The sequence below is a fragment of the Chiloscyllium plagiosum genome, unplaced genomic scaffold, assembly GCF_037043375.1.
Source record: "Chiloscyllium plagiosum isolate Xiang-an unplaced genomic scaffold, Cpla_swu_hap1 HiC_scaffold_2, whole genome shotgun sequence".
NCBI classification, from domain to species: Eukaryota; Metazoa; Chordata; class Chondrichthyes; order Orectolobiformes; family Hemiscylliidae; genus Chiloscyllium; species Chiloscyllium plagiosum.
Genome location: NW_028270140.1, coordinates 163662404 through 163689499, shown reverse-complemented (window position 1 = coordinate 163689499; position 27096 = coordinate 163662404). Strand labels below are relative to the sequence as shown.

The window sequence follows — 27096 nt, the reverse complement described above, 5'->3', positions numbered from 1 at the left end:
TATGGGTAACAATAAATGCTGGTCATGGCAACAGTGCCTACATTGTGTGAATGAATAATCAGAATCTAATTGAAAGTCTGAACAGACTTTACAGATTGACTGACTGGTATTCATGATTTTCTGTATCAACAGATCATGGAGTGGTTATAGCACTGGAGACCTTTTGACCCACTGAGTCTGTTGTCTCTTTGCAAAAGCAATATAGTTCATCCTACTCCTTGCCCTTAACTTTTCAAATATTTTCTTTCAAAATGCAGGTCCTGCTTTTTGAAAACCCTGCTTGAACTTGCCTCCAACATCATTTCAGACAATATATTCCAGGTCCTAATCACCTGCTTTCTCGAAAAAACAATTCTCGTTTAGCTGATGCAGAGTCATATCAGACTCAAAAAGTTAACTCTCTTTCTCTCCACAGATGTTGCCACATCTGTCGATTCTTCTCCATTTTGTTTTTGTTTCAGACTTCCAACATCTGCAGTATTTAGGTTTTATTTTCTCATTTTTAACTTAGTTCTTTCTTTAAATTTGTACATTTGGTTGTTGGCTATCATGCCAATGTGAACAGTTTCTTCCTCCCTCATAGTGTTTAAGCATGTCTTATGAATCTTTTCCTCTGTGGAGAATATCCCAAGTTTTCCATTGTATCCACATGACTAAATTCCCTGACTCAAGTCACTTCTTCCTTTTGAAAGTGTGCTAACCAGATTTGGACATTATACCCGTATGATCTAAGAGCAGAAGTAGGTCGTTCAGCCTATTGAATCTCCTCTGCCATTGGATCATGTTTCACAACTTCGTTCTCTTCTCTTCTCCTGTGACTCTTGATCCCCTTAGTAAATCAAGAGCCTATCTATCTCCATCTTAAATACATTCAATGACTTTGCCTTCATAACCTTCTGTGGCAATGAATTCCACAGATTCACCACCATCTGGATTAAGAAATTCCTCTTCTTAGCTATAGAGTCATAGTTACATAGGATGGAAACAAACTCTTCGGTCCAATTCGTTAATGCCAACCAAATATCCGACATTAATCTGGTCCCACTTGCCAGCATTTGGGCCATATCCCTGTAAACCCTTCCTATTCATATACCAATCCAGATGCCTTTTAAATGTTGTAATTATACCAACATCCCCCACTTCCTTTGGCAGCTTATTCCATACACACACCACCCTGTGTGTGAAAATGTTGTCCCTCAGGTCCCTTTTATAGCTCACCCCCATCCCCTTAAACTAGTTCTGAACTCCCCTACCCTGCGCAACAGAACTTGACTAGTCACCATATCCATGCCTCTTATGACTTTATAGACCTCCATATAGTCACCCCTCAGCTTTGACACTACAGGGAAAATAGTCCCAAGCCTATTTAGGCTCTCCCTATAGCTCAAGGCCTCCAACCCCTTCAAAGACTATGAACCTGCACCCAAAATCTCTTTGTTTGGCAACATTCCCCAGGATCCTACCTTTAAATGTGTAAGTTCTGCCCTGGTTTGCCTTGCCAAAATAAAACACCTCACATTTCTCTAAGTTAAACTCCATCTGCCAATCCTCAGCCCATCAATCCATCTGATCATAGTCCCGTTGTACTCTGAGATAACCTTTCTCCCTGTCCGTTACACCAGCAATTTTGCTGTCATCTGCAAACTTAGTAACGATACATCCTATATTCATATCCAAATCATTTATATAAATGATGAAAAGCAATGGACCCAACACCGATTCTTGTGGCACACTACTGGTCACAGGCCTCCAGTCTGAAAAACCACCCTCTGTCTCCTACCAGTCCTCACTTTATCCTCTGTCTCCTACCATCAAGCCAATTTTGTATCCAACTGGCTAGCTCCCCCTGTATTTTATTTGATCTAACCTTGCCAACTAGCCTACCATGCAGAACCTTATGGAATGCCTTGCTGAAGCCTGTCTATACAACATCCACCATTCTGGCTTCTTCTATCTTTGTCACATCGTGAAGAAACTCAATTAAGTTTGGGAGAGATAATTTCCCACGCATGTTGAGAAGCCATGTTGACTATCCCTAATCAGTCTTTGCTTTTCCAAGTACATGTAAATTCTGTTCCTCAGAACTCCTCTAACAACTTACTCAACACAGATGTAAGGCTCATAAGATATAGATGCAGAATTAGGCCATTCCGCCCACTGAGTCCGCTCCACCATTTGATCATGGCAGATTATGTTCCTCAGGCCTATTTTCCTGCCTTCTGTCCATAACCCTTCAACCTCTTACCAATTAAAAATCTGTCTAACTCCTCAAACTTACTCACTGTCCCATCATCCACTGTACTTGGGGTTAGTGAATTCCATAGATTCACAATCCTTTGGGCGAAGTAGTTTTTCCTCAACTCTGCTTTAAATTTGCTACCCCTTATCCTAAGAGTATGATCTCGCATCCCAGAATGCCCCACTAGCGGAAGCATCTGCTCCATGTCAATCTTATCCATACTTTTTATCATCTTGAATATCTCAATTTGATCTCCTCTCATTCTTATAAATTCCAGAGAATATAGGCCCAAATTGTTCAATCTCTCTTCATACGACAAACTCCTCATCTCTGGGATCAATCTAGTGAACCTTCTCTGAACTGCTTCCAATGCCACTACACCTTTCCTCAAATAAGGAACCAAAATTGTGGAAGGGCTTTTGCCCGAAACATGAATTTTCCTGCTCCTTGAATGCTGCCTGACCTGCTGTGCTTTTCCAACACCACACTGATCTAAACTCTGGTTTCCAGCATCTGCAGTCCTCACTTTTGATACAATATTCCAGGTGCAGTCTCACCATTGCCTTATATAGTTGTAACAATATTTCCTTATCTTTATATTCTATTCCTTTAGCTATAAAAGCCAACATTCTATTTGCTTTCTTTATGCTAGTTTTCTATGGCTCATGAACAAGGACACCCACTCTCCTGTACTGTAGTATCCCAAAATTTCTCCCCATTTAGATAATATGTCACCTTCTCATTTTTCCAACCAATATTAATGAGCTCGCAGTTATCCATGTTAAACTCTACCACCTTTTGATCTGCTCTCCTAACCTATCTATCCATTTGTAAGGTTCTTATTTCCTCATTGCAGTTTACCATCCCGCCTTTTTTTTGTCATCTGTAAATTTGGCCACGAGCCATCTATCCCTGATCCAAGTCGTTAATATAGATTCATAGAATCCCTACGCTTTGGAAACAGGCCGTTTGGCCCAAAAAGTCCACACCGACCCTTAAAGAGTAACGCACACAGACTCATTCCCATACCCTATTACTCTATATTTCCCCTGACTAATGCACCTAACCTACACATTCCTGAAGACTATGGGCAATTTAGCATGGCCAATTCACCTAACCTGCACATCTTTGGATTGCGGGAGGAAACCGGAGCACCTGAAGAAAACCCCCACAGACAAGGAGCGAATGTGCAAACTCCACAGGCAGTCACTCGAGTCTGGAATCATTCCCTGGGTCCTTGGCGGTTGTTGGCTACGTAGAGCAGTTGATCTTCCGTAATTACACCGGCACCACTCCCCATCTCTTCCTCCGCTACATTGATGACTGCACTGGCGCCACCTCGTGCTCCCGCGAGGAGGTTGAGCAATTCATCAACTTCACCAACACATTCCACCCTGACCTTAAATTTACCTGGACCACCTCTGACATCTCCCTCCTCTTCCTGGACCTCTCCATCTCCATTAATGACGACCGACTTGACACTGACATTTTTTACAAACCCACTGACTCCCACAGCTACCTGGATTACACCTCTTCCCACCCTACATCTTGCAAAAATGCCATCCTGTATTCCCAATTCCTCCGCCTCCGCCGGATCTGCTCCCAGGAGGACCAGTTCCACCACATAACACACCAGATGGCCTCCTTCTTTAGAGACCGCAATTTCCCTTCCCATGTGGTTAAAGATGCTCTCCAACGCATCTCGTCTACATCCCGCACCTCCGTCCTCAGATCCCATCCCTCCAACTGTAACAAGGACAGAACACCCCTGGTGCTCACCTTCCAACCTTCGCATAAACCAAATCATCCGCCGACATTTCCGCCACCTCAAAACAGACCCCACCACCAGGGATATATTTCCCTCCCCACCCCTTTCCACCTTCAGCAAAGACCGTTCCCTCCGTGACTACCTGGTCAGGTCCATGCCCCCCTACAACCCACCCTCCCATCCTGGCACTTTCCCCTGCCACCGCAGGAACTGTAAAACCTGCGCCCACACCACCTCCCTCACCTCTATCCAAGGCCCTAAAGGAGCCTTCCACATCCATCAAAGTTTTACCTACACACCCACCAATATCATTTATTGTATCCGTTGCTCCCGATGCGGTCTCCTCTACATTGGGGAGACTGGGTGCCTCCTAGCAGAGCGCTTTAGGGAACATCTCCGGGACACCCGCACCAATCAACCACACCGCCCCATGGCCCAACATTTCAACTCCCCCTCCCACTCTGCCGAGGACAGGGAGGTCCTGGGCCTCCTTCACCGCCGCTCCCTCACCACCAGACGCCTGGAGGAAGAACACCTCATCTTCCACCTTGGAACACTTCAACCCCAGGGCATCAATGTGGACTTCAACAGTTTCCTCATTTCACCTTCCCCCACCTCACCCTAGTTCCAAACTTCCAGCTCAGCACTGTCCCCATGACTTGTCCGGACTTGTCCTACCTGCCTATCTCCTTTTCCACCTATCCACTCCACCCTCTCCTCCCTGACCTATCACCTTCATCCCCTCCCCCACTCACCCATTGTACTGTATACTACTTTCTCCCCACCCCACCCTCCTCTAGCTTATCTCTCCACGTTTCAGGCTCACTGCCTTTTATTCCTGATGAAGGGCATTTGCCCAAAATGTCGATTTCGAAGCTCCTTGGATGCTGCCTGAACTGCTGTGCTCTTCCAGCACCACTAATCCAGAATCTGGTTTCCAGCATCTGCAGTCATTGTTTTTACCTACAGCAGTGTTAACCACTGAGCCACCACGCTGCTGGGGCCCAAGCACCTTCTGGAAGTCCAGATATATTACGTTTTCAAGATTCCCTTATCCACTTTGCTTGTTATATCTTTGAAGAACTCATGCAAATCAACCTTTCATAAAACCATGCTGATTCTGATAGAGAGCGTTTTGCCTTTCTAAATGTCCTGATATTGCTTTCTTGATCATTGTTTCTAACACTTTGCCAACAATAGATGTTAAACTGACTGGATTGTAATTTCCCACATATTTCTGCTCCCTCTTTTTGAATAAGAGAGTTATTTTAGCATTTTTACAATCCACTGGAACTTTTCCTATGTCCAGAGAATTTTGGAATATTGTTACCAATGGATCCACTATCCGTCGCCATTTCCTTTAATACCCTGGTATTACTGATCACTGCTCAGCGGTCTATAGTTCCCTTGTATCTCCTTGCAGCATTTTAAAAATAAAGCCACAACATCAGCCACCCTCCAGTCCTCTGGCACCTCATGGATTGCTGACGATGATACAGATTTCTCAGCAAGGGGCCCAGCAGTCACTTCCCTAGCTTCCCACAGAGTTCTGGAATGCATCAGATTATATCCTGAGGATTTATCCAACTTTATGCATTATTTTAGACATTCAGCACCATCCACTCTGTAATATGGACACTTTTCAAGCTATCACTGTTTATTTCTCCAAGATTTCTCACTTCCACATCCTTCTCCACTGATATGAAATACTTATTTAGTATCTTAACCCTCTCTGGTTCCACACACAGGAAGTGCTGTTGATCTTTCAGGGCCCTATTCTCTCCCTCGTTTTTCTTTTGCCCTGAATATATTTACAACATAGAACAGGACAGCACAGTACAAGCCCTTCAGCCTTCAATGTTGTGCCTGACCTTTTTATCCTACTCTAAGGTCAAATTAACCCTTAATACCCTTCATTTTGCTATCATCCATATGCCTATCCAAGAGTCTCTTAAATGTCCCTAATTATCTGACTGTGCTGGCAGTGCATTCCATGCACCCACCACTCTGTGTGAAGAACCAACCTCTGACATCTCTCCTAAACCTTCCTCCGATCGCCTGAAAATTACACCCCCTTGTAACAGTCATTTCTGCTCTGGGGAAAAATCTCTGACTATTCACTCTATATATGCCTCTCATCATCTTGTACATCTCTACCAAGTCACCTCTCTTCTTTCTTCCCTGCAATAAAAAAAGCCCAGCTCTCTCAACCTTTCTTCATAAGACATGCTCTCCAGTCCAGGCAACATCCTGGTGAATCTCTTCTGCACCCCCTCTAAAGCTTCCGCATCCTATAATGAGGTGACCAGAACTGAACAGAATATTCCAAGTGTGGTCTAACCAAGGCTCTATAGAGCTGCAGTACAACCTGGCTGTTCGTAAACTCGATCCCTCTACTCCTGAAAGCCAACATATCATACGTCGTCTTAACAACCCTATCAACTTGGGTGGCAACTTTGAGGGATCTGTGGATGTGGACCCCAAGATCCTTATGTTCCTCCACACTGCCAAGAATCATGCCTTTAACCCTGTAAAGTGCATTCAAATTCGACCTTCCAAAATGAATCACTTCACGCTTTTCCAGGTTGAATTCCATCTGCCATTTCTGAGCTCAGTTCTGCATCCTGTCAATACTGTGGCAACCTGCAACAGCCTGATGAAGGGCTTATGCCCAAAACGTCGATTCTCCTGCTTCTCTGATGCAGCCTGACCTGCTGTGCCTTTCCAGCATCCCACACACTAACCCTCATTCTGGCTATCCTCTTGTCCCTCACATAAGTGTGGAATGTCTTGGGGTTTTCCTTAATCCTACATGGTAAAGCTTTCTCATGCCCCCTTCTAGCTCTCCTAAGTCCATTCTTCAATTCCTTCCTGGTTACCTTGTAACCTTCTGGAGCCCTGTCTGATCCTTACTTTCTCATCCTTAAGTAAGCTTCCTTCTTCCTCTTGACTAGATGTTCCACATTCCTTGTTACCCAAGGTTCCTTCACCCTACCATCCCTTCCTTGCCTCAGTGGGACAAACCTATCCAGCACTATCAGCAAGTGCTCCCTAAACCACTTCCACATTTCTGTTGTGTTTTCCTGAGAACATCTGTTCCCAGCAGAAAGTGTGTTGCTGGAAAAGCGCAGGAGGTCAGGCAGCATCTAAGGAACAGGAGAATCAACGTTTCGGGCATAAGCCCTTTTTCAGGAATGCGAATCAACATCTGTTCCCAATTTAGATGCTCCAGATCCTGCTAAATAGCATTGTAAGTTCCCCTCCCCCAATGAAATACTTTCCCATTTCATCTGCTGCTATCCCCCTCCATGATCACTATCAGCAAAATGCTGTCCCACCAAGAGATCTGACACCTGGCATGGTTCATTGCAAAGCACCAAATCCAATTTAAAAAAAAAACAAAGAAAATTTACAGCCCAGGAACAGGCCCTTTGGCCCTCCAAGCCTGAGCCAATCCAAGTCCACCGTTTAAACCTATCGCCCAATTCCTAAGCATCTGTATCCCTCTGCTCCCCACCTACTCATGCATCTGTCCAGACACATCTTAAATGAATCGACCATGCCTGCCTCTACTACTTCTGCTTGCAACGCATTCCAGGCACCCACCACCCTCTGTGTAAATTACTTGCTGCATGTATACCTCTTAAACTTTTCACCTCTCACCTTGAACACATGATCTCTCTATTGAATCCCTCACCCTGGGGGGACAAACCCTATCTCTATCCACCCTGTCAATGCCATTTTGTAGACCTCAATCAGGTTCCCCCCTCCATCTCCTTTTTTTCTCTTGAAAACAATCCTAATCTTCTCAACCTCTCTTCACAGCTTGCACCTTCCATACCAGGCAACATCCTCATAAATCTTCTCTGCACTCTCTCCAAAGCATCCACATCCTTTTGGTAATGTGGTGACCAGAACTGTACATGCTATTCTAAATGCAACTGAACCAATGTCTTGTACAATTTTAACATGACCTGCCAGCTCTTATGCTTAATACTCCGTCTGATGACGGCAAGCATACCATATTCCTTCTTGACCACTCTATCCACCTATGCAGCAATCTTCAGGGTACAATGGACCTGCACTCCCAGATCTCTCTACTCATCAACTTTTCTCAAGGCTCTGCCATTTACAGTATAGTTCACTCTAGAATTAGACTTCCCAAAATGCATCACCTCGCATTTGCCTGGATTGAACTCCACCTACCACTTCTCCGCCCAACTCCCCAGTCTATCTATATTCTCCTGTATGCTTTGACAGTCCCCTATGCTTTCTGCCATTCCACCAATCTTAGTGTCATCTGCAAGCTTACTCATCAGACCAACAATTCCTTCTTCCAGATCATTTATGTATATCACAAGCAACAGTGGCCCTAACATTGATCCCTGTGGAACTCCACTGGTCACCTTTCTCCATTTCGAGAAATTCCCTTCAACTACTACTCTCTGTCTCCTGTTGCTCACCCGGTTCTTAATATCCCGGTGAGACCACACCTGGAATATTATGTGCAGTTTTGGTCTCCAAATTTGAGGAAAGACATTCTGGCTATTGAGGGAGTGCAGCGTAGGTTCATGAGGTCAATTCTCGGAATGGCGGACAATCTTACGCTGAAAGATTGGAGCGACTAGGCTTGTATACCCTTGAGTTTAGAAGGCTGAGAGGGGATCTGATTGAGACGTATATAATTATTAAAGGAATGGACACTCTGGAGGCAGGAAGCATGTTTCCGCTGATGGGTGGAGTCCCAAACTAAGGAATGGTCCACTTAGAACAGAGTTGAGGAGAAACGTCTTCACCCAGAGAGTGGGTGGGTGTATGGAATGCTTTGCCCCAGAAGGCTGTGGAGGCCCAGTCTCTGGATACTTTTAAGAAAGAGTTGGATAGAGCTCTTAAGGATAGTGGAATCAAGGGTTATGGGGATAAGACAGGAACAGGATACTGATTGAGGATGATCAGCCATGATCATAATGAATGGTGGTGCTGGCTCGAAGGGCAGAATGGCCTACTCCTGCACCTATTGCCTATTGTCTATCCTCTAGCCTACCTAACACATCTTCCCTACTTGTGTCAATGTGATCCAGAGTAAACAAACTTCTATCTCTAATCTCAACATTCATCATGTCCCTCTCCTCAGTGAACACTGATGCAAAGTAATCATTGAGAGTCGACGTAGAACCTTCCTTATCCTTTAGTGAACCGACCCTTTCTCTAGTTACCTTCTTGCTTCACATATATGAATAAAAGGCCTAGGGATTCTCCCTAATTCTGCTCGCCAAAGTTATTTCATGACCCCTTTTAGCCTGCTTGATGCCTCGTTTAAGATTGATCCTTCTCTCCCAATATTGCGCTAAGGCCCGTTCTGTCCTTAGCTGCCTGGACCTTATGTACGCTTCCCTTTTCCTGTTGGCTATTGCACGATTTCTCCTGTCATCCACGGTTCACAAATCTTGCCTTTCCTATCCCTTGTTTTCAAAGGGACATGCCTATCCTGCACTATCTTCAACCTATCTTTGAAAGCCTCCCACATATCAAATGTGGACTTCCCTTCAAATAGCTGTTCCCAATCCACGTTTCCCAGCTATGGCTGAATTTTGATATAATTGGCCTTGGCCCAGTTTAGTACTCTTCCCTTAGGGCCACTCTAATTTTTGTCTACGAGTCTTCTAAAACTTAGAGAATTGTGGTCACTGTTCCCAATGTGGCCTCTCTTCTAGTCAGCCTACCTACTGAACACACCTGACAAAAACTGCACCATCCAAACTATTTGCAGTAAGCCGATTCCAATCAATGTTGGGGAAGTTGAAGTCACCCGTGAGAACAACCCTGTAAGTTCTGGACCTTTCCAAAATCTGCCTCCCAGTCCTCCGTGTGTCTCTCACTACTGGGGGATCTGTAGAAAACTCCCAGTAAAGTGACTGACTGCTCCATTCCTGTTTCTGTTTTCCACCCATACTGACTCTGTAGACAAATCCTTCTCAATGGTTTCCCTCTTTGCAGCTGTGATACTAACCCGGGTTAGCAATGCAAACCCCCTACCTCTTTTACCATCACACTCATGCACACACATTACCAAGCTTGCAAACACAGTCTCTCAGCGCACTTACACTCTGTGTCATGCGTGCTCTCTCTCTCTCTCTCTCTCTCTCTCTCTCTCTCTCTCTCTCGCATGTACGCGCACACAACTCTGTAGGGTGAATGTGTATTTGCAGACACATTCTATTTTGCTGAAAGACTCCCCCTCAGTTTCCTACGCTCTGAAGAAAAAGTCCTAACTTGTCCAGTCTCTCCCTATAACTCAGTCCCTTGAGCCTTGGCAACATCCTTGTAAATTTCTTCTGCACTCTTCCCAGTTTAAAAGCGTTCTTTTTATGGCAAGCTGAATGTAATACAGTACTCCAAGTGTGGCCTCAACAACACCTTGTATAACTGCAACATAACTTCCCAACTTCTTTACTCAATGCCCTGACTGCTAAAGGCCAGTGTGCCAAAAGCATCCTTCACTGTCCTGTCTACCTGTGACTGGAGAACCATGAGCCTGAACTCCCAAGGTCCCTCTGTTCTACTACTCTTCTTCAGACCCTACCATTCACCATAAAACTCCTACCTTGATTTGACTTTGCAAAATGCAACACTTAACATTTATCTATATTGAACTCCATTTACCATTTCTCGACCCACTTCTTCAACTGATCAGGGTCCTGCTGCAATTTCTGATAACCTTCCTCACTGTCCACAATATCTCCTATTTTAGTGTTAGCAAACTTACTAATCATGCCTTGTACATTCTCATGCAAATCATTAATATAGATAACAAACATCAATGGGCGCAGCACTGACCCTGAGGCACTCCACTCGTCACAGGCCTCTATTCTGACAAGCATCCTTCCACTATTACCCTCTGCTTCCTACCGTAAAGCCAATTGTGTATCCAATTTGCCAGCTCGCCCTGGACTCGATGCAATCCACCCTTCCAGAGCAGCCTACTTTGTGGAACCTTATCAAAGGCCTTACTGCAATCCATATAGATAATGTCTACCGCCCTGCTCTCATCAACCTTCCAGGTCACTTACTCAAAGATTTCCTTTCAAATTTGCTTCTTACTTTCCTGCTGACTATTGGGAGTCTGTAGTACAATCCCAATAAGGTGATCATTCCTTTCTAATCTCTCTCATTTCTTTTTCTAAAGAGTCGTCTCTTCACTGTGAGGCTGTCTCTTCAGGTCCAAGTCTGTACTGGTGAAAACATAAAGTCCTCTATTCTTGCTATCAAAGTGCATAACCTCTCGGTTTCCCGCATTGTGTTCTATCTGCCACTTCTTCGCCCACTCTCCAAGCCAAAAGCCCTCCTAGGCTGTAACTGTTCCATGGTTAGCTGATACAGGAGAACTTGGATACCATTTCAATCTATGTTCTAACATTCAGTTGGATTGGTTAGATCTAATTGATTAGGCTGATTTTTGTTTGTTCATTCATTTTTGAAGCCACCCCACCTTCTCAGCGCTACCTGTCCCTCCTCCATCGATGACACAATATCCAGTTCCTTGGTCCAGATCATTAATGTATAACACAAATATTTTCTGTCCCAACACTGACCCCGATAGAAGTCCAGTGGTCACCAGCAGCCACCCTGAAAAAGATCCCTTTATCCCCACTCTCTGCATTCTGCCACTCAACCAGTCCTATATTCATGCCAGTACCTTGCCCCTAAATCAACAGGCCCTTATTTTAATTAGCAGCCTCCTGTGTGGCACCTTGTCCAAGGGCTTTTGGAAATCCAAATAGATCATATCCACTGGCTCTCCTTTGTTTAACTTGCTCGTTATCTCCTCCAAATTCTAACAAATTTGTCAAATACGCTGTCCCCTTGATGAGGTCATGCTGACTCAGCCCTATTTTACCATGCACATCCAAGTGTCCGACAATCTCATCTTTAGTAATGGATTCTTAAATCACACCAATTACCAATGCCAGATTAACTGTCCTGTAATTTCCCATTGTCTGCCTCTCTCCCTTCTTAAACTGAGGTGTTACCTTAGCCACTTTTCCTCTGGAATCCTCCTTAACTCCAGCGATTCCTGAAAGATCACGACCAATGCTGCCACAGTCTTATCAGCTATCTCCTTCAGGACTCTCGGCTGTGGTCCATCATTGCTAGTATTTATCCACCTTCAGATCTTTCAGCTTCCCCAGCACCACCTCCTTCGTGACGGCAACTGAATCTGTTCTTTTCAAAAGGTTTTTCCGAACTACTTGTAGTCACTCCTCAAAAAAAAAAACAGGATCCCATATGATAGATCATTTTCTCGAACTGCTTTGACATCTTCAATTTGTAGCCAAGTTTAGAGTGGTGCTGGAAAAGCACAGCAAGTCAGGCATCATTGGAGGAGCAGGAAAATCGACGTTTCGGGCAAAAGCCCTTCATCAGGAATTTCTTTTCCCCTGCTTCCCTGATGCTGCTTGATCTGTGCTTTTCCAGCACCACTCTTATCTTGACTCTAATCTCCAGCATCTGCAGTATCCACTTCCGCCTATCTTCAATTTGTATGCATACACTCTTAACTTTCTGTGATCCTGTATACATTTTTGAATTGTGCCTTTGAGTGTGTATTACTATACCTTTTTGTTTGGAAGAATGGGGAAATCGCTTCAAATCTTATGTTAAATTTAATTTGTCCATTTAACCATCTTGTTATAACCCTTTTGATAACCTACGATATTTCTCATCAGTCACAATGCTACTTCAGTAGGAACAGGAAAACTATCATGTGGGCATATAAATTAGGAGAAGGAGAAGGCCCCTCAGCTCCTTGAACCTGATCCAGCATTTGATAAGCTTATGGCTGGTTTTATTCAAGCAGATTCCGAACATCCCCTGATAATCTTCCTCCTCTTGTTTTCCTGTCAAGTCCCCTCAAGATTTTGTATTGTTATGAAGTTGCAGGCATATACTGTACCTTTAAGAGACAGAAAGAATGTTGTTCTGAATTGAGTTTATAAGCACCTGTGTACAGAACAACTTTGATTATCTGAACGAGACGAGTAGGGATTATTTTGTTCGGATAACTGATCTAATCGTAAACAAGCAATAATTTGAGTGCTGGTTATCCAGCAATGCACGCTATAATGCCATTTAACTGATAACTGAATGCGGAGTTGCCTCGTGCTGTTTTTATGGGACCTTGAAATCTTGTTCAGATAATCCGAAATTTGACTAATTGATGTTTAGATAATCGACATTGTATTGTATATGACGAGATAGCAGTCCCAGAGTGTACTGGAAAAATGAAAATATGTAACATTTGGCTGTGAATTGGATACCTATGTTTTGGTTGCTGTTTTGATAACAGTTCGAATTTAACCTCAGTTTAAATTATGCCCCAGGATACTAAAACCCAATCGAGTTTGTTTTTTTTGCTAACATCAAACCAATGAGACAATCCGATGTTGGGGATATAAGAATGCGAACATTTTGAAAATTGATCAGAGAGCAACTGCCATGGAGAGCGAAACTGCTGGAGAGTTAATTGCCCATCTGACATCTTGCTCTCGAAGTAATTAGAAAACACTCACAATCAAAGGTACCTTTCATGCAAAACATATTTGCAGTAAAAAGAAAGAAGACAACCCAGAGATGTAATCAGGAAAATTGAAGACAGCGGAGGAGACAGAGACTATGATTTTGAGATTGATGTAATTTTACTAAGTGCCTTATTGGAACAGCATAATATAGAGTTGGAATGAGGGAGTAAGCTGTTAAGAGAAAGGGGGTCTTAGATTTGTGATTGTTTTATGGTTAATGTTCACTTTTAGAGAGAGAAAATAAATTGGTGTTATTTTCTTTAGTGAAATTTGGGAGTTCTCTGTCACCCATTATCTTAACAGATTACAAAGCGAGTCAAGCTTTTCTGAGTGTTTTGGTTTAATTAACAGAAGAGGTTTGCCTCTGTGTCGTAACAGTTTGGGGGCTCAGGTCTGAGATTTGAATAGGTTTGAACCGATTTGAACTGATTTGGGGTAATAAAGATCCCAACAGATTAAGCACTTGTGGTTAGTGTCCTAGAAATAAAACTTAGGTGAGAAAATTTGTTTAATTTCAGTTACTTGTGGTTGGTTAGATTCCCTACAGTGTGGAAACAGGCCCTTCAGCCCAACAAGTCCACACCAACCCTCCGAAGAGCAACCCACCCAGACCCATTCCCCCTACACCTAACACTATGGACAATTTAGCATGGCCAATTCACCTAACCTGCACTTTTTTGGACTGTGGGAGGAAACCAGAGCACCCGGAGGAAACCCAAGCAGACACTGGGAAAATGTGCAAACTCCACACAGATTAAAAGTGAGGGAAATGGCTCTTAAGATTGCTTCAGAGGTTCTGGGGTTTGAAGATGCTTACCAAATTTGCCAAGAAAACTTAGCAAACCGGAGGAAGGGTGTACTTTTAGAATTAGTGAATAGGTTAGAATTGAGTTTAACCAGGGAAAAAAGGAAAGCTGAAATTGTAATAGAGTTGGTCAGGCATTTAGGTGTATCAGAGAAACAGACAAATGAAAACCTTAACTTGCAATTAAGGCAAATGGAGTTAGAAGATAAAGAAAGGGAAAGAAGAGCTGTGTTAGAGGGAAAAGAAAGGGAGGCTGAGCAAAGAAAAAAGAGAAGAAAGAGAAAGGGGACAGAATTTGAACTTCAGAAGTTGTGAATTAGTCAGGAAAGTCAATTTAACAGGATGGAAATGAAGAGAGAACATAGTGATGTACACAAATATGTTAAAACATTGCCATATTTTGATGAGAAAGAAGTTGAGACCTCCTTTATTTAATTTGAAAAATTGGCTAGGCAGATGGAGTGACCAGAGAACTTTTAGTAATGCTAGTTCGGGCTAAGCTGGTAGGCAGAGCCAGTGAGGTATTTGCAGCACTGTCAGATGAGGGGGGAGCAGAGATTATGCAGATATCAAACAGGCTATTTTGAGTGTCTATGAATTGGTACCAGAAGTGTATAAACAACGGTTCAGAAACATAAAGAAGGAATCAGGTCAGACTCGCGTTGAGTTCAAAAGAATTAAACACGTTAATTTTGATAGATGGGTGAGTGCTTTAAAAATAGATAAGACCTGTGAGGCTCTAAGAGATTTATTCTGGTGGAGGAGTTTAAAAACTCCCAGAGATGATGAGAACTCATGTGGATGAACAGAAAGCTCAAAAATCGAAGTGCAGCAGAGATGGCAGATGAATATTCATTGGTGTGTAAGGTGAAATTTAGCTACTGACAGAAATTTCATCCTGTGAGGGATAGAAATTCGGATAAAACGAAGAGTAGATCACGCTGGTAATAGTTTATCACTGATGAAGAAAGGTGTTGGTGAAAGGCCTCAAGTGTTTCCACTGTGATAAGATGAGACACAAAGTGCTGCTTATTGAAGAAAGGCACTCTGAGGAAAAAATATAGGAAAAGAGACTAAGCCAGTGCGATTAGTGGAAGTAGGAAAGGAAACACCAAGAAAGGTCGAGGAGCTGCAGGAGAGTGCACAGCCTAGGCAGGGGCTGAGTTTTGAGTTCGTGCCTGACCTCTATAAAGAGGGTAAAGTCTACTCCGGAAGAATGGGAGAAGGGAAAGAAATTATAATTTTGGGAGGTACGGAGCTAATCAGTCTCTAATAGTAAGAAATGAATGTATTTGCATCTTTCTGATGTGTTACCCAAGAGAGTGGTAATTGGTGGAATACAGTAGATGGACAGAAATTTAGCACTCCTCTGTGTAAGATCAGGTTGGAGATCCAAATCGAGACTGGCAATCACTCCCAGAGTGTCAGTTCCAGGCATACAGTTTGTTCTTGGGAACAACTTAGCAGGATCCAAGGTAGGAGTTACACCCCTTGTGGAGAAGCCAAAGGAAGACCAGGGAATTGAGTTAAAAGAAAAATACCCTGGAATTTTTCCAGATTGTGTAGTAACAAGATCCTACTGTTATAAGTCACAGCAAGCAGCAAAAACTAAAGAGAAAGGTAAAGAAATTGAGGTTCAGTTAGCTGACACCCGGTTTGATGTAATGGTGCAGGAAAAACTAAAGCAGGTGGAGGGTCAGGAAGAGTTGTTTAGTCCTGAAAGGCTAATGGAGTTATATATAGATTCATACTCCGAAAAGGAATCAGAATGTATCCCCAAAGGTTGTTAACTTAAGGATAGAATCCTAAGAAGAAAATAAAGGCCGTGCCAGGTTAGTGAAGAGGAGAAATGGGTGGAAGGGCGCCAGATTGCATTGCCGGTAGCATACAGAAATGAAGTATTACGGGTCGCACATGAATTACCAGCAGGAGGTCATCTAAGTGTGAGGAAGACTCAGGCTAAGGTACAAAAGCTCTTTTGACCTGGACTGCATAAGGATGTGGTTAAATATTGCTGTACGTGTCGTATGTGCCAAATGGTAAGTAAGCCACAGGCAGTAATAAAACCAACACCTTTGTTGCCAATTCCCACATTTGAAAAATCTTTCACGCGGATTATGATCCCCTCCCAAAAACTAAAAGTGGGAAACAATACTTGTGAACCATAATGGATGTGTCTACCAGATTTCCTGAGGCATTCCAGTCTGGAATATTTTGGCGAAAAGGGTGGTGGAGGAATGGTAGCTTTCTTTTCCCCATATGGGCTACCCAGAGAGATTCTGTCAGACCAAGGGTCTAATTTTACTGCTAGACTGTTTAAGGATGTCATGGACAGCTTAGGCATAAGGCACTTTAAATCAAATGCATACCATCCTGAATCCCAGGGAGTTTTGGAAAGATGGCATCGGACCCTGAAAACCATGTTAAGAGTGTACTGTCAGGATTACCTGAATGATTGGGATAAAGGCACCCCATTTGTATTGTTTGCCATTAGAGATGCCCCAAAACGAAACTACTCCGTTTACTCCCTTTGAGTTAATATTCAGACATGAAGTGATAGGCCCTTTGAAATTAATTAAAGAACATTTGATAGGACCGAAGTCTGAGATCTCACACTTGGATTATGCACCAAGTCGGATAGTGGGGATCCCGCTGATTGTTAGCTCCATACCTGGTGGGACTCAATGATTTTGTGTGGACTACTGGAAGGTCAGCACTGTAACTAAATTGAGCTCCTATCTAATACCAAGATTGGAGGACTGTATAGAGAAAATTGGACAAGCCACTTACATCACAAAGTTGGACTTACTGCATGGTTATTGGCAGGTACCTTTATCAGAGAGAGCAAAAGAAGTTTCTGCGTTTGTAACCCCAGTGGGCTATATCAATTCAAAGTGAATCCCTTTGGAATGAAGAATGCACCAGCCACATTCCAAAGGCTCATGAACATAGTTGTGGCCAGATTAACAAACTGTGCAGTTTATCTGGATGATGTAGTGATCTTTAGCGAGTCATTGAAAGATCACATGATACAATTGGCAGAGCATTTTGAACGATTACGAGACTGAAAACTGGTAATAAACTTAAAGAAAACAGAACATGAAGATGAAAGCCATTGAGAAATTTCCACAACCGTCCTCGAAAGAGGTGCTTCAATTTCTTGGGACTGAGCGGATTCTACTGGAAGTTTGTTCCAAAGTTTAGTGTGTTTACTGAAGAACAACACAAAATTCCGGTGGACAGAACAATGCCAGGAGGCTTTTGAGAATTTAAAAGCCGTATTAACCACTGCACCAATTTTAGCTACACCAAATCTTTTCGAAACCCTTCAAAGTTGCAATCGATGCTAGCGATATAGGAGTTAGAGTTCTACTGCTGCAAGAAGATGATGGAATTGAACGGCCAATCAGCTACTTTTCAAAGAAACTCGATATCCACCAGAGAAAATACTCTACCATCTAAAAAGAATTATTCAGTTTGGTACTGGTCTTGCAACATTTTCGTGTTTATGTGACAACCAGTGTTTCGGAGACAGTTGTGTACACAGACCACAACCCTCTTACGTCCTTGGTAAGATTTAAAGGCAAAGATTAGATTAGATTACATGACATTACATTACAGTGTGGAAACAGGCCCTTCGGCCCAACAAGTCCACACCGACCCACCGAAGCGCAACCCACCCATACCCCTACATTTACCCCTTACCTAACACTACGGGCAATTTAGCATGGCCAATTCACCTGACCTGCACATCTTTGGACTGTGGGAGGAAACCGGAGCACCCGGAGGAAACCCACGCAGACACGGGGAGAACGTGCAAACTCCACACAGTCAGTCGCCTGAGGCGGGAGTTGAACTCGGGTCTCTGGCGCTGTGAGGCAGCAGTGCTAACCACTGTGCCACCGTGCTGCCCACTATTATGACACTATTTTCTTGAATTCTTATGTTACAGACTTTTAATTTACAAATTGTGTGTGTTGCGGCTCAAAGCAATGTGATAGCACTTGCGTTACTGCAGATTTAAAGGAAAAAGTGTAGATAAGATTTGACTGATACCAATGTTACATATGTTTGCAGAAATTAATGTGAAAAGTACAACTCAGATTAATGACATGTATTTCATTGTAATGGGATTAAGAATTAGTAAAACAAATAAAGCCATCTTCTCATTATGGTTCAGTTTTATCTCAAGGGGGGAGAGCTTATGAAGTTAAAGACGTGTACTGTACCTTTGAGAGAGAGTGCTTTTCTGAACTGACAGATTACAGTAACCTGTGTGTATGACTAGATGGCAGTCCCAGAGTGTACTGGAAAACTGAAATATGTAACCTTTGACAGTAAAATTTATATCTGAATTTTGGTTGCTGCTTTGACAACAATTTGACTTTAGCCAGTCAGTTTAACTTATGCCCCAGGATGCTAAAACCCAATTGAGTTTGCTTTTTTGTTTTGCCAACATCGAACCAATGAGACAATCTGACGTTGGCGGTATAAGAATGCAGACATTTTGAAAATTGGTCAGAAAGCAACTGCCATAGAGAGAAACTGCCCATCTAATCATGCTCTCAAAGAAATTAGAAAGCATTTACTAGCAAAGGTACCTTTTCATGTGAAACATACTCATAGTAAAAAGGAAGACCACAGCCCAGGGTGATCAGCAGCAGGAAAATTGAAGACAGTGGAAAAGACAAAAGACTGTGATTTTGAGATTAAACTAACATCATTTTAATAAATGCCTTTTTGAAACAGCATATTGTCATAGAGTTAGAGTCAGAGCATAAGCAATTAAGAGAAAGAGAGTCTGAGATTTGTGACTTTTTGTTTAGTTTTCACTTTTAGAGTAAGAATATAAATTGATATTTTCTTGAATAGTGGAACTTGGGAGTTTTCTGTCATTCGTATTTTAACAGATTATGAAGTAAGCTTTTCTGGGTGTTTGGTTTAATTAACAGAAAAAGTTCAACCTACTGCTTCGTAGCAGTATGTTTCAATCAAGTCACCTCTTCAATGCCTAAGCTTGGAATCCAAGGTTGCAGAGAAAGCAGATGTTGATGAAAAATGGTATGATCTGAGCATGGGGTAAATGAATTTTCTGAATTTGGATGCTAAGCAGCATTTACAGAAATTTGAAATTCAAGGGATTACAGTGGCAGGGCAGTGTTTGCCATTGTCCGTAATGTTGAGATTTTTTTTCTGTTTGGCATCAGTGCCTAATGGGGTTTTATCTTGTTTTCTGACAGGTTGTTCAGCACTGTGTGAGCTGTCTGGGAGCTGTAGTCAACAGAGTAACTCACAACTATAAATTTGTGTGGGCCTGTTTCAATAGGTATTATGGTAAGTAGCCCTTACTCAAATCTGTGTTCACAGTGACAGCTGCAACTTATTTGTCCATTTTCCATTCCAGCTGTTCAACGTACTATCCTTCTTCATTGTTAATTCGGTTTAAATTGCTTGTGTAAGTTACACAACAGAAATAGACAGAAAATAGATGGATTAAATAGCCTATGTTTAGGCATCACACTAAATTTTTCCATGAATCTACCTTTTCTCCTTAGTGCTTATTGAACTTTCCTTGAAATGCCTCATTTGTTCTTTGTACTACATACTGTTTATGGCATGGCAACATTGAGCTGAAGATGCATGCTGGTGATCTTGCTTCATTCCTTTCACTCTAATCATCTAATTTCTCCAACACATCTTCCTATTCATTTCTCCCTGTTCTGTTGGTATCTCGCATCGCCTACTAGGAATAGTCAATTTGACATTTCAAAGAACTTTGTTCTGCACTTGCTGTTAAATTTACATTTGTCTGATGCTTATGGCCCCCAGTTCTGATCTCCCGACAGATGGAAACATCTTCTGAACCCACCCCCTCGCATGGGGACATGGGTTCAGAATTTACTGAGGCTGCTGGTGGAATTTCAATCAGTTAATAAATCTGCAGTTAAAAGGCTAGTCTCATGATGTTTATATGCTGTTAATTGTCATAGTCCTTGAGTTGAGGAAATCTGACCTGTGTGTGACTGCAGATCCAAAGAAGTATGATTGACTTGTTAATACATTCTGAAATTGCCTGGCAAACTCTCCCTTCAGAACAGAATTGGGTGAACTAAGAGTGACTGCCTTTGACATGTGACTGAGTGTGGCATCAAGCAAAACTAGTCAGTGGGAATTGGGGGAAACACTCCACTGATTGGAGTTATACCGAGCACAAAGGAAAATGGTTGTGGTTGTTGGAGGTCCGTAATCTCAACTCCAGGACATCTCTGCAAAAGTTCCTCAATTTAGTGTCCCAGGCTCAACCATCTTCAGTTATGTTTAGCACTATTCATGACAACCAGATACTGAAGCAGTTCATGTTCAAATGCAGTGAGAGGAATAATATTCAGTCGTGTGCTGTAAAGTAACAAGTAGCATTCACATCACACAAAAGCCAGGCAATGACAATATCCAATAAGAGACAATCTTATGACCACCCCTTGAGATATTACCATGAGCATCATCCTTCGGTTACCATTGACCAGAAACTGGACTAGACTTGCTATAGAAGTGGATTGGCCACAGAAGCAGGTCAGAGGCTAGGAACAATGCAGTGGTAAACTCACCTAACTCCCCAAAACTTGCCCATTATCTACAAAGCACACAGCAGTATGATGGAATACTCCGCACTTGACTGGATGAGTGCAGATCCAACAACATTCGCGCTTGACACAATCCAGGACAAAGCAGGCCATTTGACTGACTTCATATCCACAAACATTTATCCCCTCCACCACCAGCAATGTGCGCTATCTATAAGATGCACTGCAGAAATTAAACAAAGGTCCTTAGAAAGCACTTTTCAAACCCACAACCACTTCCATTTAGAAGGACAAACGTGACAGATGGCAGCACTACCATCTGCAAGTACCCCTCCAAATCACTGTCAATCCTGACTTGGAAATATGTCGCTGTTCCTTCAGTTGTCATTGTGTCAAAATCCTGGAATTCCCTTGTTCATGGGATCATGGGTTTACCTACAGCACATGGACTGCAGGCAGTTCAAGAAGGCAGCTCACCACCATCTTCTTAAGGACAGGAAATAAAATGCTGCTCCAGCCATGAGGCCTGTAATCCATAAGTGAATTTTTTAAAAATTCAATTACTGCAATTGTAACCACATTGACTAATAGATATTGATCTAAGAACCACAAGTGGCAATGATAAACTCATCCCTGTAAATCCCAACTTATCAGCATCTGACAATGGCCAATAAAATGGGCGAACTGTCTTGCAGATTAGTCAAGCAATAGCGTGATGTAAGAACACAAATTGCTAGAAAAGCTCAGCAGATCTGGCAGCATCTGTGGAGAGAAATCAAAGTTAATGTTTGGGGTTGAGTGACCCTTCCTCAGAACCCTAGCCTGACATGGTCATTCTTGGAGAACATATAAGAGACACCACACAATCCTTGATCATGTATGGTAACACCAGCAAGACAAACAATAGCACCATAGAGGTATGCTGTTGGGACAGAGTTTCCATAGGACTCCATGAAATCTCATGGCATAAGGCAAGCATGCGCAAGGAAATCCCCGAATACCACCTGCCTCTGTCTTGCTCAGCCTCACACCACACCAGCTGATGAGTAAGTACTCCTCTAGAAAGTTTTGCTTTAAAAATAAATGCTTGCTCATTTAAGACAGAAATGAGGGGAGAAGAATTTGGGGACGGTTGAGTCCAGTGAGTTCCACAGATTCACTAACCTCTAGCTGGAAAAAGTTCCTTCTCATCTCTGTTCTAAAGGGTCATTTCTTCACTCTGAGGCTGTGCCCTTGGGTCCTACCCTCTGATACCAGTGGAAACATCTACTCTGTGCCAGCCTCTCAGTATTCTGTAAGTTTCAATGAGATCCCTCTCATCCTTTTAAACTTCGAGTACAGTCCCAGAGTCCCCAAATGCTCCTCGTGGTCAGCTCTTCATCGTTTGAATCATTCCTTTAAACCCCTGTTCTGCCTTCAATGCCAGCACATCCTTCCATAGGTATGGGATCTAAAACTGCTCCCAATATTCCAAATGCAATCTGACAAGAAGCTTTTATACACAGCAGTACATCCCTGCTCATGTATCCTAGTCCTCTTTACATGAATACTACCATTGCATTTGTCTTTCTAACTGCCAAATGAATGTGCATATTATCCCAAGAGAATCCTGAACTAGGACTTCAGAGACACTTTTTTTTTGCTTCACTTTTCTGAAGTCTTCTCTCATTTAAAAAATAGTCTGCCTCTACTCTTTGTACTAAAGTGCATAACCTCACACTTTGCCACTTTGCATTCTGTCTACCACTTGTATGACCACTCTCCTATCCTGTCCAAGTCCTTCTGCACCCTCCCTACTTCCTCAATACTACCTGTCCCTACACCTATTTTTCTGTCATCTGCAAACAAGCCTACAGTCCCTTAATGTATAATGTGAACAGCTGCGGACCCAATACTGACCCTACACGGAACTCCATTAGTCACTGGCTGTCATCCTGGAAAAGGCCTCCTTATCACCACTTTCTGCTTTCTGCCAGTCAGCCAATCATCTATCCATGTCAGTATCTTGCCCCAACACCATGTGCTCCTACCCGGCCACCTGTGCAACACCTTGTCAAAGCCTTTTAGAAATCCGGATAGACCACATCCACTGGCTCTCCTTTGTCTAACTTGCTCAGTATCTCCTCAGAGAATTCTAACAGATTTGTCAGGCATGACACTCTGCCCGTGAAGCCGTGCTGACTCAGTTCTACTTTACTTCACACTTCCAAGTTCTCTGCAATCTCATTCTTAATAATGGACTCTCTAATCTTACCAAAGACCGACATCAAGACTGGCTTTTAATTTCCAGTCTTCTGACTCCCTCCTTAGTGTGCTGCATGAGTCATTTTCCAGTACCCTAGGTCCTTCCATGACCCCAGAGACTGCTGAATGAATACCTGCACAATCTCCTCAGCTATCTCCTTCAGAATTATAGAGTGTAGTCCATCTGGTCTAGGTCACTATCCACTTTCAAGCCTTTCAGCCTCCCAGGACCACTACTTTCATCACTGCCCTCTGACTCAATTGAATTTCTGGAATGCAGCTGGCATCTTCCACTGTGAAGACTGATGCAAAGTACCAATTCAGTACTTCTGACATTTCTTTGTTCTTTCTTGCTACTTCTCCAGCCTCAATATCCAGTGGCCCAATATACACTCTTGTCTCTCTCTTGCCTTATATATGTTAAAGATATATCTTGTGATCTTTTATTACTAGCGAGCCCTCATATTTTCTCTACTACCACCACCACCCTCTGCCCCATCCCCACCCACCCATCCCATGACTTTTTTTTTAAGTTATCCTCTGCTGGGTTTTAAAGGCTTTGCAGTCCCGTAGCTTTCCACTAATCTTTACCACATTGTGTGCTTTTGCTTTTATGTTGTCACTGACTTCCCTTGTCAGCCCTAGATGTCTTGTCCTCTGTTTAGTATGTTTGATTTTCCTTGGAATTAATTTCTGCTGTGCCTCCCGAATTAACTCCTGCCATTGCTGTTCCACCGTCTTACCTGCTAGGCTCCCTTTCCATTTTAGATTAGATTACTTACAGTGTGGAAACAGGCCCTTCGGCCCAACAAGTCCACACCGCCCCGCCGAAGCACAACCCACCCATACCCCTAACCTAACACTACGGGCAATTTAGCATGGCCAATTCACCTGACCTGCACATCTTTGGACTGTGGGAGGAAACCGGAGCACCCGGAGGTAACCTTCGCAGACACGGGGAGAACATGCAAACTTCACACAGTTCATCGCCTGAGGCGGGAATTAAACCCGGGTCTCTGGCGCTGTGAGGCAGCAGTGCGAACTGCTGTGCCTCCGTGCTGCCCACCAAATCAACTTTGGCCAGCTTCTCCCTCATGTCTTTGTCATTACCTTTACTCATTTGTAATACCACTACATTTGATTCCAGCTTTACCTCCTTCCAACTGCAGGACGAATTCAATCATATTCCTTAATCAAGTCTCCCTAATTGCACATTATCAAATCCAAAATTGTCTGTACCCTAGTGGGGTCTACCATAATCTGCTCCAAAAAATCATCTTGTGGATATACAATGAATTCCTTTTCTTGAGATGTGCTACTAGCCTGATTTTTCTCAGTCCATTTGAAGCTCTCCCATGATTGGTGCCTTTCTTACATGCCTTTTCTGTCTCCTGATTTATTTTCTCTCCCACTTCCTGACTACCACTAGAAGGCTTGTGCACAACATCCATCGTGTTGTCTTTTTCTTTTACAGTTCCTCAACTCTATCTACACAGATTCCAAGCCTACCAACTCTGTATCAGTTGCTATCGATTTCATTTCTTTCGAATGAGCCAATCCCTGCCCCCTCTGCTCATCTGCCTGTTCTTTCGATCAGTTGTTTGGTTCCTAGCCCTAATACCCTTGCTCAGTAGAACATGTATGATTTGATATTTACATCCCAACCCTAATACCTTTGCAGCTTCATCTCCTGTGATACCAACAACATCATACCTGCTAATTTCAATCTGTGCTATACGCTTATTTACATTATTTCAGAAACTTTGTGCCTTTAGGTGCAACATCCTGAGTCCTACATTGTCTGGGAGGCTGAGGGGGTGACCTTATGGAGGTTTTTAGAATCAAGAAGGGCATGGATAGGGTGAATAGATACTGTCTTTTCCGTGGGGGGTGCTGAGTCCAAAACCAGAGGGCATAGCTTTGAGGTGAGAAGGGAAAGATTTAATGGACCTAAGGGACAACTTTTTCACGAAGACGGTGGTATACGTATGGAATAATCTGCCAGAGGCAGTGGTGGAGGCTGATACAATTACATTTAAAAGGCATCTGGATGTGTACATGAGTAAGAGGGGTTGAGAGGAATATGGGCCAAATGCTGGCAAAAAAACTTAGATTTATTTCGGTTATCTGATTGGCATGGAGTCTATGACTGCTCCCCTTTCTCATAGTTGTCCCCTTATCTGCTGTGTCTGAAGTTAAATTCCTGAGCCTTTCCATATTCTCTGTCCTATTACTTGTTCTCAAAGCTTTAGAACATAGAACAATACAGCACAGAACAGGCCCTTCGGCCCACGATGTTGTGCCGAACATTTGTCCTAGCTTAAGCACCCATCCATGTACCTATCCAATTGCCGCTTAAAGGTCACCAAAGATTCTGACTCTACCACTCCCACAGGCAGCGCATTCCATGCCCCCACCACTCTCTGGGTAAAGAACCTACCCCTGACATCTCCCCTATACTTTCCACCCTTCACCTTAAATTTATGTCCCCTTGTAACACTCCTCTTGTACGCGGGGAAAAAGTTTCTGACTGTCTACTCTATCTATTCCCCTGATCATCTTATAAACCTCTATCAAGTCACCCCTCATCCTTCGCCGTTCCAATGAGAAAAGGCCTAGCACTCTCAACCTATCCTCGTATGACCTATTCTCCATTCCAGGCAACATCCTGGTAAATCTTCTCTGCACCCTCTCCAAAGCTTCCACATCTTTCCTAAAGTGAGGCGACCAGAACTGCACACAGTACTCCAAATGTGGTCTAACCAAAGTCCTGTACAGCTGCACGACTCTTGAATTCAATCTCTCTGTTAATGAACGCTAATACACCATAGGCCTTCTTACAAGCTCTATCCACCTGAGTGGCAACTTTCAAAGACCAATGAACATTGACCCCAAGATCCCTCTGTTCCTCCACCTCACTAAGGACCCTACCGTTAACCCTGTATTCCGCATTCTTATTTGTCTTTCCAAAATGGACAACCTCACACTTGGCAGGGTTGAACTCCATCTGCCACTCCTCAGCCCAGCTCTGCATCATCTGCTGACATCCCTCCCCATAACTTTTTCTGTGCAGCTGAACGCATGCCCGACTACTTAGTTTAAAACTCTTTCTGCAGAACTCGTTATGCAATTCACCAGTACCCTGGTCGTACATTAATTGAAGTGGAGCCCTTCCCAGTGGAGCAGCTCCCTCCTTCCCCAGTACAAGTGCCATTGGCCCATGAATTCGAACTCATTTATCCCACACTAATCTTTGAGCCATGTGTTTATCTCTTTAATTTTGATGACCCTGTGTCAATTCACTCACGGCTCAGGTAGTCATCTGGAGATTATTGCCTTTCTGGATCTGTTTTAAAGTTATCCCCTAGCTACTCATATTCCCTCAGCAGAACCTGTTTCTAAATATATCATTGGTACTTATGTGAACCAGGACAACTGATTCTTACCCCTTCCACTCCAAGGTCCTCTGCAGCCCAGATGAGAAATCCTGAACCCGGGCACCAGGCAAGCAACACAGCCTTCAGGGCTCTCAATCCTGGCCATAGAAAACAGTATCCATTCCCCTGACTATACTATCCCAAATTACAATTACATATCTTTTGTTTCCCACCCCTTGAATGGTCCTCTGTACCACTGTGCTGTGGTCCGTTTGCTCATCCTTGCTCTGATCCAAGTAGGAAGCGACAAGCTCAATAGCTGACGCTCCTTCAGCACTACCTCCTCGATGCCTGTATCTGCCTTGCTTATAGTCACATGCCCCGTTCCTGACCACTGACTGAATTAGAGGTAATCAATCTAAGGGGTGTGACTGCCTCCTGAAACAGTGCCCGAGTAACCCTCTGCCCCTCTGTGTTGCAATGTCTGAAACTCAGATTGCAGCT

The 27096-nt window shown here is 43.2% G+C and overlaps 1 protein-coding gene across 4 annotated transcripts in view; it reads left to right on the top strand.

The window, feature by feature from the left end:
- LOC122556264 (nipped-B-like protein) overlaps positions 1-27096 on the top strand; it is a 547720-nt gene that overhangs the window by 428059 nt on the left and 92565 nt on the right. For all 4 annotated transcript variants that reach the window (XM_043702901.2, XM_043702895.2, XM_043702914.2 and 1 more), the window contains one exon: positions 19631-19724. In XM_043702901.2, coding sequence (XP_043558836.2) covers positions 19631-19724 — 94 coding nt within the window. The remainder of the gene's footprint in view (positions 1-19630; positions 19725-27096) is intronic.